The 12,911-nt window shown below is 40.9% G+C and overlaps 1 protein-coding gene across 4 annotated transcripts in view; it reads right to left on the bottom strand.

Annotated features, from left to right (window-relative positions):
* The window catches only part of wasf3b (WASP family member 3b), a 168,980-nt gene that overhangs the window by 45,182 nt on the left and 110,887 nt on the right, over positions 1–12,911 (bottom strand). For all 4 annotated transcript variants that reach the window (XM_070892274.1, XM_070892278.1, XM_070892275.1 and 1 more), the window contains one exon: positions 9,459–9,576. In XM_070892274.1, coding sequence (XP_070748375.1) covers positions 9,459–9,576 — 118 coding nt within the window. The remainder of the gene's footprint in view (positions 1–9,458; positions 9,577–12,911) is intronic.

The raw sequence follows: 12,911 nt of genomic DNA, 5'->3' as shown, positions 1-12,911 counted from the left end.
AACTTGGAAAGGGAGGGGGTAAATTTAGTTGTCGTGGCCCATGTTGGAACAAGCGACATAGGTAGGAACAGAGGGAGGAAGTCCTGCTGAAAGAGTTTCAGGAGTTAGGCTCTAAATTAAAAAGCAGGACATCGAGGGTAATAATCTCTGGATTATTGCCCGAGCCACGTACAAACTGACATAGAAGCGGACAGATCACGAAAATTAACATGTGGCTAAAGGGCTGGTGTGGGAAAGAGGGGTTCTTTTTCATGTGCCATGGACACCAGTTCTGGGACAGGAAGGAGCTGTACCGATGGGACCCGTATCCGAGCGGAAAGGGTAAATAGGGAGGTGTCAAAGGCTTCAAACTAATAAGATGGGGGAAGGGATCGACAAGAAACGTAACCAGCTTAAATATAAACAAAAGAGGAAAAGAAAGCATAGGAAAGAATAAAGTAAGAGTCGACAATGATAGCAAGGGAATAAATAGAGTTATAGAACAGGAGTCTAAAAAGATAGTTAAACATAAAATATTCAAAATGAATTAAATTGTCTGTACAGCAATGCACATAGTGTCCGTAATAAAACAGGGGAGCTGGAGGCAATTATGAGTTGCAAGAAACCAGACATATTAGGGATTACGGAGACATGGCCACAGAAAAATCAGGACTGGGAATTAAACATTGCAGGGTATAACATAACATAACAAAAGATAAAGAGGGAAAAAGGGGAGGTGGAGTTGCTGTACTTATTAGGGATAACATAATAACAGTAGAAAAAAGTGACGCAGCTATCAGCAAGACAAAAATAGAATCCATATGGATAGAGATAAAAGATAATAAAGGATCACATCAACAGACCACGTAATAGTGGAAGAGAGGTGGAGGAAGAATTATGCAAACAAATTAGGGAGATGAGTAAAAAACATAGAATAGTAATCATGGGGGATTTTAACAACCCCGATATTAATTGGACAGAAGAGGTAGGTAAAGGAGATAAGGAAATGGAGTTCCTACAATGCGTACAGGACTCCTTTCTAACCCAATTTGTAAAAAGCCCAACAAGGAAGGATTCACTATTGGATCTAGTAATGGGGAATGAACCAGAGCAGATAAGAGAAGTAAAAGTAGGGGAACATAAGAACATAAGAAATAGGATCAGGAGTAGGCCAAACGACCCCTCGAGCCTCCTGCGCCATTAAATAAGATCATACTTGATCTGATCATGGACTCGGCTCCACTTCCCTGCCCGCTCCACATAATTCCTTATCCCCTTATCGTTTAAGAAACTGTCTATTTCTGTCTTAAATTTATTCAATGTCCCCGCTTCCACAGCTCTCTGAGGCAGCGAATTCCACAGATTTACAACCCTCTGAGAGAAGAAATTTCTCCTCATCTCTGTTTTAAATGGGCGGCCCCTTATTCTAAGATCATGCCCTCTAGTTCTAGTCTCCCCCATCAGTGGAAACATCCTCTCTACATCCACCTTGTCAAGCCCTCTCATAATCTTATACGTTTCGATAAGATCACCTCTCATTCTTCTGAATTCCAATGAGTAGAGGCTCAATCTACTCAACCTTTCTTCATAAGTCAACCCCCTCATCCCCGGAATCAACCTAGTGAACCTTCTCTGAACTGCCTCCAAAGCAAGTATATCCTTTCATAAATATGGAAACCAAAACTGCACACAGTATTCCAGGTGTGGCCTCACCAATATCCTGTATAGCTGTAGCAAGACTTCCCTGCTTTTATACTCCATCCCCTTTGCAATAAAGGCCAAGATTCCATTGGCCTTCCTGATCACTTGCTGTACCTGCATACTATCCTTTTGTATTTCATGCACAAGTACCCCCAGGTCCCGCTGTACTGCAGCACTTTGCAATCTTTCTCCCTTTAAATAATAACTTGCTCTTTGATTTTTTTCTGCCAAAGTGCATGACCTCACACTTTCCAACATTATACTCCATCTGCCAAATTTTTGCTCACTCACTTAGTTTGTCTATATCCTTTTACAGATTTTTGTGACCTCCTCACACATTGCTTTTCTTCCCATCTTTGTATCGTCAGCAAACTTGGCTACATTACACTCAGTCTTTTCTTCCAAGTCGTTAATATAGATTGTAAATAGTTGGGGTCCCAGCACTGATCCCTGCGGCACAGTCCACTAGTTACTTGTTGACAAGCAGAGAATGAACCATCTAGACAATCGTGACCATAATATAATACGCTTTAGGATGATAATTGAGAAGGACATAAGAATGACAAAAATGAGATTAATAGATTGGAGAAAAGCTGATTTGAGGGGCTGGGAATAGAACTTGGGAAAATAAAATATGCAACAATATTGGCAAACAACGGTGTAGAACAGTAATGGGAAACATTTAAAACGGAGTTGAACAGAGTGCAGGAAGAATATATTCCACTAAAGGAAAAGAACATAAAACCATAAGAGAACAATTGAGGGTAAGGAAAGAGGCATACATTAAGCACATAGACAGCAGGGGAATCCATGATAAGAAAGAATACGAAGAGATTAGGAAGAAGTAAAAAAAAAACAATTAGGAAGGCAAAGAGGAACTATGAAATTAAATTATCAAGGAACATAAAACAAAATAGTAAAATATTTTATCGGCACATTAATTAAAAAAATAAATGTTGGGATGGGAATAGGACCATTAAGGGTTCAACAGGATAATACCACAGATAACGATAGAGATACATCAGAAATATTAAATAATTATTTTGTTTCAGTATTTACCAGGGCGATAGAACAGATGGACATGACATTGGATGATGAGATTAGTAATGAGAAAAGTGCATTTAAAATAAAGAGGAGATATATTAAATAAACTAATCAAACTCAAGAGGATAAAACCCCTGGTCCAGATAGAAACATACAAAATAGGTGCAGGAGTAGGCCATTCGGCCCTTTGAGCCTGCACCACCATTCAATAAGGTCATGGCTGATCATTCCCTCAGTACCCCTTTCCTGCTTTCTCTCCATACCCCTTGATCCCTTTAACCGTAAGAGCCATATCTAACACCCTCTTGAATATATCCAATGAACTGGCATCAACAACTCTCTGTGGCAGGGAATTCCACAGGTTAACAACTCTCTGAGTGAAGATGTTTCTCTTCATCTCAGTCCGAAATGGCCTACGCCTTATCCTAAGACTGTGTCCCCTGGTTCTGGACTTCCCCATCATCGGGAACATTCTTCCTGCATCTAACCTGTCCAGTCCCGTCAGAATCTTGTAAGTTTCTATGAGATCTCCTCTCATCCTTTTAAACTCCAGTGTATAAAGGCCCAGTTGATCTAGTCTCTCCTCATATGTCAGTCCCGCCTTCCCGGGAATCAGTCTGGTGAACCTTCGCTATACTCCCTCAATATCAAGAACATCCTTCCCCAGATTAGGAGACCAAAACTAAACACAATATTCCAGGTGAGGCCTCACCAAGGCACTGTACAACTGCAGTAAGACCTCCCTGCTCCTATACTCAAATCCCTTAGCTATGAAGGCCAACATACCATTTGCCTTCTTCACCGCCTGCTGTACCTGCATGCCAGTTTTCAATCATTGATGAACCATGACACCCGGGTCTCGTTGCACCTCCATCTTTCCTAATCTGCCGCCATTCAGATAATATTCTGCCTTCGTGTTTTTGCCCCCAAAGTGGATAACCTCACAATTATCCACATTATACTGCATCCGCCATGCATTTGCCCACTCACCTAACCTGTCCCAAGTCACCTTGTAGCCTTTCAGCGTCCTCCTCACATGTCATACCGCCACCCAGTTTAGTGTCATCTGCAAACTTGGAGATATTACACTCAATTCCTTCATCTAAATCATTAATGTATATTGTAAAGAGCTGGGGTCCCAGCACTGAGCCCTGCAGCACTCCACTAGTCACTGCCTGCCATTCTGAAAAGGACCCGTTTATCCCGTCTCTCTGCTTCCTGTCTGCCAACCAGTTCTCTATCCACGTCAGTACATTATCTCCAATAACATGTGCTTTGATTTTGCACACCAATCTCTTGTGTGGGACCTTGTCAAAAGCCTTTTGAAAGTCCAAATACACCACATCCACTGGTTCTCTCTTGTCCACTCTACTAGTTACATCCTCAAAATATTCCATAAGATTTGCCAAGCATGATTTCCCTTTCATAAATCCATGCTGACTTGGACCGATCCTGTCACTGCTTTCCAAATGTGCTGCTATTTCATTTTTAATAATTGATTCCAACATTTTCCCCACTACTGATGTCAGGCTAACTCTTCTATAATTGCCCGTTTTCTCTCTCCCTCCTTTTTTAAACAATGGTGTTACATTAGCTACCCTCCAGTCCATAGGAACTGATCCAGAGTCGATAGACTATTGGAAAATGATCACCAATGTATCCACTATTTCTATGGCCACTTCCTTAAGTACTCTGGGATGCAGACTATCAGGCCCCGGAGATTTATCGGCCTTCAATCCCATCAATTTCCCAAACACAATTTCCTGCTTTATAAGAATATCCTTCAATTCCTCCTTCTCACTCGACCCTCGGTCCCCTAGTATTTCAGGAAAGGTATTTGTATCTTCCTTCGTGAAAACAGAACCAAAGTATTTGTTTAACTGGTCTGCCATTTCTTTGTTCCCCATTATAAATTCACCTGAATCTTACTGCAAGGGACCTACGTTTGTTTTCACTAATCTTTTTCTCTTCACATATCTATAGAAGCTTTTGGAGTCAGTTTTTATGTTCCCAGCAAGCTTCCTCTCATACTCTATTTTCCCCCTCCTAATTAAACCCTTTGTCCTCCTCTGCTGTATTACAAAATTCTCCCAGTCCTCAGGTTTGCTGCTTTTTCTGGCCAATTTATATACCCCTTCCTTGGATTTAACACTATCCTTAATTTCCCTTGTTAGCCACGGTTGAGCCACCTTCCCCGTTTTATTTTTACACCAGACAGGGATGTACAATTGTTGAAGTTCATCCATGTGATCTTTAAATTTTGCCATTGCCTATCCACCGTCAACCCTTTAACTATCACTCGCCAGTCTATTCTAGCCAATTCATGTCACATAGCATTGAAGTTACCTTTCCCCAAGTTCAAGACCCTAGTCTCTGAATTAACTGTGTCACTCTCCATCTTAATAAAGAATTCGACCATATTATGGTCACTCTTCCCCAAGAGGCCTCGCACAACAAGATTGTTAATTAGTCCTTTCTCATTACACATCACCCAGTCTAGGATGGCCAGCCCTCCAGTTGGTTCCTCGACATATTAGTCTAGAAAACCATCCCTAATACACTCCAGGAAATCCTCCTCCACCGCATTGCTACCAGTTTGGTTAGCCCAGACAATATGTAGATTAAAGTTGCCCATGATAACTGCTGTACCTTTATTGCACGCATCCCTAATTTCTTGTTTGATGCTGTCCCCATCCTCATTACTACTGTTTGGTGGTCTGTACACAACTCCCACTAACATTTTCTGCCCCTTGGTATTCCGTAGCTCCATCCATACAGATTCCACATCATCCAACCTAATGCCCTTCCTTACTATTGCATTAATTTCCTCTTTAACCAGCAACACCACCCCACCTCCTTTTCCTTTCTGTCTATCCTTCCTAAATGTCGAATACCCCTGGATGTTGAGTTCCCAGCCTTGGCCACCCTGGAGCCTTGTCTCCGTGATGCCAATTACATCATATTCGTTAACTGCTATCTGCACAGTTAATTCGTCCACCATATTCCGAATACTCCTCGCATTGAGGCACAGAGCCTTCAGGCTTGTCTTTTTAACACCCTTTGTCCCTTTAGGATTTTGCTGTAATGTAGCCCTTTTTGCTTTTTGCCTTGGGTTTCTCTGCCCTCCACTTTTACTTTTCTTCTTTCTATCTTTTGCTTCTGCCCCATTCTACTTCCCTCTGTCTCCCTGCATAGGTTCCCATCCCCCTGCCATATTAGTTTAACCTCTCCCCAACAGCACTAGCAAACACTCCCCTTCGGACATTGGTTCCGGTCCTGCCCAGGTGCAGACCGTCCGGTTTGTACTGGTCCCACCTCCCCCAGAACTGGTTCCAATGTCCCAGGAATTTGAATCCCTCCCTTTTGCACCACTCCTCAAGCCACGTATTCATCTGAGCTATCCTGCGACTTCTACTCTGACTAGCACGTGGCACTGGTAGCAATCCTGAGATTACTACTTTTGCGGTCCTACTTTTTAATTTAGCTACTAGCTCCCTAAATTCGTCTTGTAGGACTTCATCCCGTTTTTTACCTATATCGTTGGTACCCTCCCCCTTCAAAATGTCCTGCACCCGCTCCGAGACATCCTTGACCCTTGCACCAGGAAGGCAACATACCATCCTGGAGTCTCGGTTGCGGCCGCAGAAACGTCTTATCTATTCCCCTTACAATCGAATCCCCTGTCACTATAGCTCTCCCACTCTTTTTCCTGCCCTCCTGTGCAGCAGAGCCACCCATGGTGCCATGGACTTGGCTACTGCTGCCCTCCCCTGATGAGTCATCCCGCTCAACAGTACCCAAAGCGGTGTATCTGTTTTGCAGGGTGTTAACCGCAGGGGATTCCTGCACTGCCTTTGTTCCACTGTTCTTCCTGTTGGTCACCCATCCCCTATCTGGCTGTGTAACCTTTACCTGCGGTATGACCAACTCACTAAACGTGCTATTCACGTCATTCTCAGCATCGTGGATGTTCCAGTGTGAATCCACCCACAGCTCCAGTGCCGCAATGCGGTCTGTCAGGAGCTGCAGCTGGATACACTTCCCGCATAGTACAGGAGGAGCATAACACGTGTCCGAGCTCTCCTGCCATGACTTAACCCCTAGATTAACTTACATCCATTTTAAAAGAATCTAGAGAAGATAAAGCAGAGGTATTACTACACATATTTAATAATTCATTAGAAAAAGGTGTAGTGTCAGAGGACTGGCGGATAGCTAACGCAATACCTATATTTAAGAAGGGGATAGAACATGTCCAGGGAAGTATAGACCAGTCAGCTTGACATTGGTGGTTGGAAAAATAATGGAATCCCTACTAAAGGAGAAAATAGTAGAACATCTAAAAACCAAAAATATAATCATGAATAGTCAGCTTGAATTTCAAAAGGGAAAGTCTTGCTTGACCAACCTTATTGAATTTTTTGAAGAGGTAACAGAGAGAGTAGACAATGGTAATGCAGTAGGTGTAATTTATCTAGATTTTCAAAAGGCCTTCGATAAGGTACCCCATAATAGACCGTTGAACAAGGTCAGAAAATGTGGAGTCAAGGGACAAGTAGCAGAATGGATAGTTAGCTGGCTTCAAGACAGAAAGCAGAGAGTAGAGCTAAAGGGTAACTATTCACAATGGCAGAAGGTGGGTAGTGGTGTTCCACAAGGATTAGTGGTGGGCCCACCTTTGTTCACAATTTATATTAATGATTTAGATTTTGGAATCAAAATCACAATTTCTAAATTTGCGGATGACACCAAATTTGGGGGGGGGGGGGATAATCAATACTGAGGAAGACTGCAACAAATTACAGGAAGACATTAATAAACTTGCAGGATGGGCATATCATTGGCAAATGACGTTCAACACAGATAAATGAGAGGTATTACATTTTGGTAGGAATAATAAGGAGGTCACTTATTACTTGAAGGGTGCGAGTCTGGGTGGGGTAGAGGAACAAAAGGATCTCTGAGTACAAATACACAAATCATTAAAAGTTGCAACACAGGTTAGCCAGGCCATAAAAAAGCAAACCAAGCAATAGGGTTTATTTCTAGAAGTATAGAATTGAAAAGTAGGGAAGTTATGCGAAACCTGTATCGAACCTTGGTTAGACCGCGTCCAGTTCTGGTCACCATATTATAAAAAGTATATAGAGGCAAAGGCAGAGGGTGCAGAGAAGATTTACATGGATTATACCAGAAATGTGAGGGTTCACATATCAGGAAAGGGTGAACAGGCTTTTCTCTTGAAAAAAGTATATGGGGTTTTGATAGAGTTGGATACACTTGTGGGGAAGAGCATAACTAGAGGCCTTCAAGATAAGAAATCCAACCGGTAATTCAGAAGAAACTTCTTTACCCAAAGAGTAGTGAAAATGTGGAACTCGCTTCCAAAGGGAGTGATTGAAGCGAATAATACAGATTCATTTAAGAGGAGGCTAGACAAGTATATGAGGGAGAAGGGAATAGAGGGGTATGTTGATCGATTTAGATGAGGAAAGACAGGAGGAGGCTTGAGTGGAGCATAAACGCCAGAATGCACTGAATGGACCAAATGTTCTGTTTCTGTGCCGTATATCCTATGTAATCATTGTTAGCCATTTTCATTCAGTTAAAAATTCCCAGGCTGTTTAAAAGGATAGTCAATGAACTCCTCCAGTTATGTTACGTGAAAAATAAGAAAGGAATATCCTATCTGATCGAAGTTTGTTTTTCCACCATTATATGGGTATTCAGCATTTTGGTTTCCAGACATAGCTGAGAGCTGCAACAGTGAATTCAGCTTTGAGATTAGCCAGCAATTGGTTTCACTGAAATCCCAGAAGACAGCATCTGGACAAGTCCCGCAAGCCAACCAAGTATCTGAGATGCAAACATTCAGTACCAGTCTAGTCTACAGCAGCACTCATCTGTGGTAATGAATTTCTCTACAATTACTTCTTCCTATACAAGTAAAATATGAGGAAGGGAGGGGAATCATAACAACACAAGTCATAGGGTTTACAGTTTATTTTTATAAATCACATTCTAACATTTACTGGCTTCTCCTTTGGCCACATACTATTCCCTAGCCAGAAGAGTGGTCAGCCCATTACTTAGCCTCTGCCAATGTTGTTTCGTAACCAGCATCCAGGAGTACAAAATGTTTTATTTTTCCTGACCACCCTAAATGGGTAGTGGCTCGACTGATCTTGGCCTCTCCCTGCCACACCTCCCCAAACAGCAAAGATCTGATCCAGATGACATATGTGGTGAATCATGAAAACTGATCAATTATATGTGACAAATACAAAAATAAGGCTGTTATAATATTAGTGCAATTGTTCAATCAAAAGTAAAAAAAGGTTAAAAGCATTTTCTCAAATGTGCAATCAAAAACACTACTTTTAAGTCTCCTTCTTTGAAAGCCAAGCTGCATGTATCTCAACAAGCTGTTAACACTAAAACTAATTGCTAAACCATGAGATTTTAATAGATGCATTTGCAACATTGTTTTTGAAAGCAGTTTAGTTTTCACCAGTTTGCATTATTCTGGGTTAACATAAAAGCAGCTCCATTTTTAGCACTGTAGAAGGTTAATTAATTGTGAAATTAGTCTTAAGGGCTTTAGTCAAGTTACTTTGGCATGCATCAAAACAGTAAGGCACTGTTGCTTAAATACTTGAAAAATTAATAATGGTTGTTAGTATATAATATAATGCAGATATAAAAATCCACCATTCCTCTCTAACATTTTGTACCTTTTGTCTTCTTTTCTCTTTCCTCTTGTCCTCGGTATCCTGTAGCATTTTCTCTTTCCACAAGTCAAAGAAATAAGATGGATCTGTGTAAAACTTAAGTCCATCTTTTTTATCATCTCTGCAATAGGAAAAAACAATAATTTCAGCTCTTCATAAATGTCAGGATAGTGCAGTGAAGCCAAAAATATAATAATGAATAATAAGCACGGATTTCAAAAGGGAAAGTCTTGCTTGACCAACCTCATTGAATTTTTTGAAGAGTTAACAGAGAGAATAGACACAGATAATACATTAGATGTAATTTATCTAGATTTTCAAAAGGCCTTCAATAAGATACCCCATAATAAACAAATGAATAAGGTCAAAGAATGCAGAGTCAGGGGACAAGTAGTAGAATGGATAGCTAGCTGGCTTCAAGACAGAAAGCAGAGAGTGGGGGCACAGTGAGAGAAGGTGGGTAATGGTGTTCCATAGGGATCAGCACTGATGTTCACAATTTATATTAACTATTTAGACCTTGGAATCAAAAACAATTTCTAAATTTGCAGATGACACCAAATTTGGGGGGGGGATAGTTAATACTGAGGAGGACTGCAACAAATTACAGGAAGACATTAATAAACTTGCAGAATGGGCATATAGTTGGCAAATGAATTTCAACACAGATAAATGTGAAGTATTACATTTTGGTAGGAAAAATAGGAAGGTCACTTATTACTTGGAGGGTGCGAGTCTGGGTGGGGTAGAGGAGCATAGGGATCTCGGAGTACAAATACACAAATCATTAAAAATAGCGACATAGGTTAACAAGGCCATAAAAAAGCAAACCAGGCACTAGGGTTTATTTCTAGAGGTATGGAATTGAAAAGTAGGGAAAGTTATGCTAAACCTGTATCAAACCTTGGTTAGACCATACTTAAGAGTACTGCGTACAGTTCTGGTCACCATAGTATAAAAAGGATATAGAGGCACTGGAGGGGGTAAGGAGTAGATTTACAAGATAGATACTAGAAATGTGAGGGTATACCCATCAGGATAGGATGAACAGGCTAGGTCCCTTTTCGCTTGACAAAAGAGGGCTGATTGAGGTCTTTAAAATTATGAAAGGTTTAGAGAGATTAGATATAGAGAGAGTGTTTGCACTTTTGGGGAAGAGCATAACTAGTGGCCATCAATATAAGATAGTCACCAAGAAATCAAATAGAGAATTCAGAAGAAACTTCTTTATCCAGGGAGTGGTGAGAATGTGGAAATCACTAACACAGGGAGTAGTTGAGGCAAATTGTATAGATGCATTTAAGGGGAGGAAATATAAATATATGGGGGAAATGGAATAGAGGGTTATGTTGATAGAGTTAATTTTGTCACAATTATGCCAGTGATGGATTGATGCTTCTTAAACAAGATTTACCTCAATGAACTATGTATTTATGAACAAACCAAAATAGATTTTGGTTTATTTTTTCCATGAAGGCAGTGCCCCTTTAAATGAATAACACACATCACTAACGTTTCAAATAATTAGGTGATTTTACCATTTGTAGCAGAACTAATGAAAGTTTTGAACTAAAAATTAATTCTACATTTTTTAAACCAAAATGGAGTTGCTAGAAATGCTTATTTGTTAAAAACTATTGATTGATTAGGTTCAGTTAATTACACACACTAGTTAAATGCATTCAAGATAAATGATCAACTTAAATAGCTTATTAATCTTAAACAGCCTAAATATCTTTTCCAATTAAATGTGTATTGCCTCAGACTTTCTTCCCCTTTAATTGGCAAGCTTGATAACAGATACACAATCATAGTATTGAGATCTTCCGAATTGAATCACTCAAAAAATGTTGAATTTAGTTCAGAAGCAAAGCTAAATCCTAAATTTCACTGCCTAAGAAATGTTTGCAGTCTCCAGCTAATATCAAGCGGCTGAATATGACAAGAATTGTCATTCCATTAGCAGTACTTTCAATAAGCTCACAACTGGGTTTGAAATCATTATAATAGATATTTCTATAAAAAGGCTGACCAATGCATGCAGAAAGACATTCGTAAAATTGTGAATCTGCTTCATTTCCCACTAGAAATAAATTCCAAGTGAACTTCAATTTCAAGGTACTAACATAATAGAAAAGTTGTAAGCACCCGGGTTAAGTTTATAAAAGAAAACACATCACTGCTCTTGAGTACAACTATCTCAATTTCTGTCAGATGTGAATCAAGTAGATGCTGATTATCATAAGAACAAAACTAAACTAGACTGACTAGATGTGAACCCTTTGTGACTGAATTAAATGCTGACTTGCAAAACTGTGAAGATTGTTTTGCCATACCATTAATGTAAAATTTGAGCCAAGCAGTTTTTAAAAGGGCATCACATTCTTCAAGCAACTCCAATTTTCTCCCTACTTCTTCTGAAGATGCTGAATCATGCTGGGTTGGAGTTCCATGGCCTCCAACTACCCTCCAGAACATCGCACAAGTGGTCATGCTTCATGTGTGAGCCAATACAGTGACCATCAGTAGGCTATTCATAATACTGGACAAAAATAAATCAGTACACACTGCAATTTACATCAAGGTATATGTATGTACCCCATGACATAAAATGTGAGATTTTGGCATTTGTATTAGACTTAAAGTTTTACAATCCAATTGTCTGAATTCAGGGGTCCAAGAGGAAAGTTATAATGCTGAATGGTAAACTTGAGGTCTAACTAAATAATAAAAAGACAAGTAAAAAGCAGCTAACAAGAGGTAGATCTTGCTGAGTAAAATCCTTGGCATTTTGAGGAAGTGACATGAAAAACCCTATAACAAAGTGTACCCAGACTTCCAAAAAGCCATTGACAAAGTTTCACACAAAAAGACTGCTAATTAAGTTTAAAATGTCAGGGATACAAGTTAAATTTTGGAATGGATAAGAAATTTGTGGTAGGGTAGGATACCGCAGGTTACTTGTTAGGGTGGGACAAAGTGCTGAGTGGAGTTCCAAGGGATCCACAGATATTTACATAAACAATTTAGATTCAGACGCTTATTGCAATCTGGTCAAATTTGCAAATACAGGTTGAGCGTCTGAAATCCCGAAATCTTCGGACTGAGGCCGTTCCGGATTCCGAGTATTTCCGGATTTTGAAACGTCTTTGCCTGGGCCGAGGTAGGTGGGGTCAGGCAGCCGAGGCAAGGGGATGAGGTCGGCCCGCCCAGGTAAGGGGGATGGAGGGGGGTGGGAGGCTGGGGCTGGGGCCGGGGCGAAGTCGGGCCGGGGAGAGGTCGGGCCACCAAGGGCCGGGGCGAAGTCGGGACGCGCGAAGTCGCAGCCAGGTTGGGGCGGGCGAAGTCGCGGTGAAGTCGGGCTGGAGGTCGGGTCACCAAAGGCCAGAACGAGGTCGGGCCGCCGAGGGCTGGGACGAGGTAGGGCTAGGGCGATGTCGGGCCGGAGCGAGGTCG

Source organism: Pristiophorus japonicus, chromosome 10 (assembly GCF_044704955.1).
Source record: "Pristiophorus japonicus isolate sPriJap1 chromosome 10, sPriJap1.hap1, whole genome shotgun sequence".
In the NCBI taxonomy this organism is placed as follows: Eukaryota; Metazoa; Chordata; class Chondrichthyes; family Pristiophoridae; genus Pristiophorus; species Pristiophorus japonicus.
The sequence above is the reverse complement of the archived record's forward strand: the minus strand, read 5'-3'. Positions and strand labels throughout refer to the sequence as shown.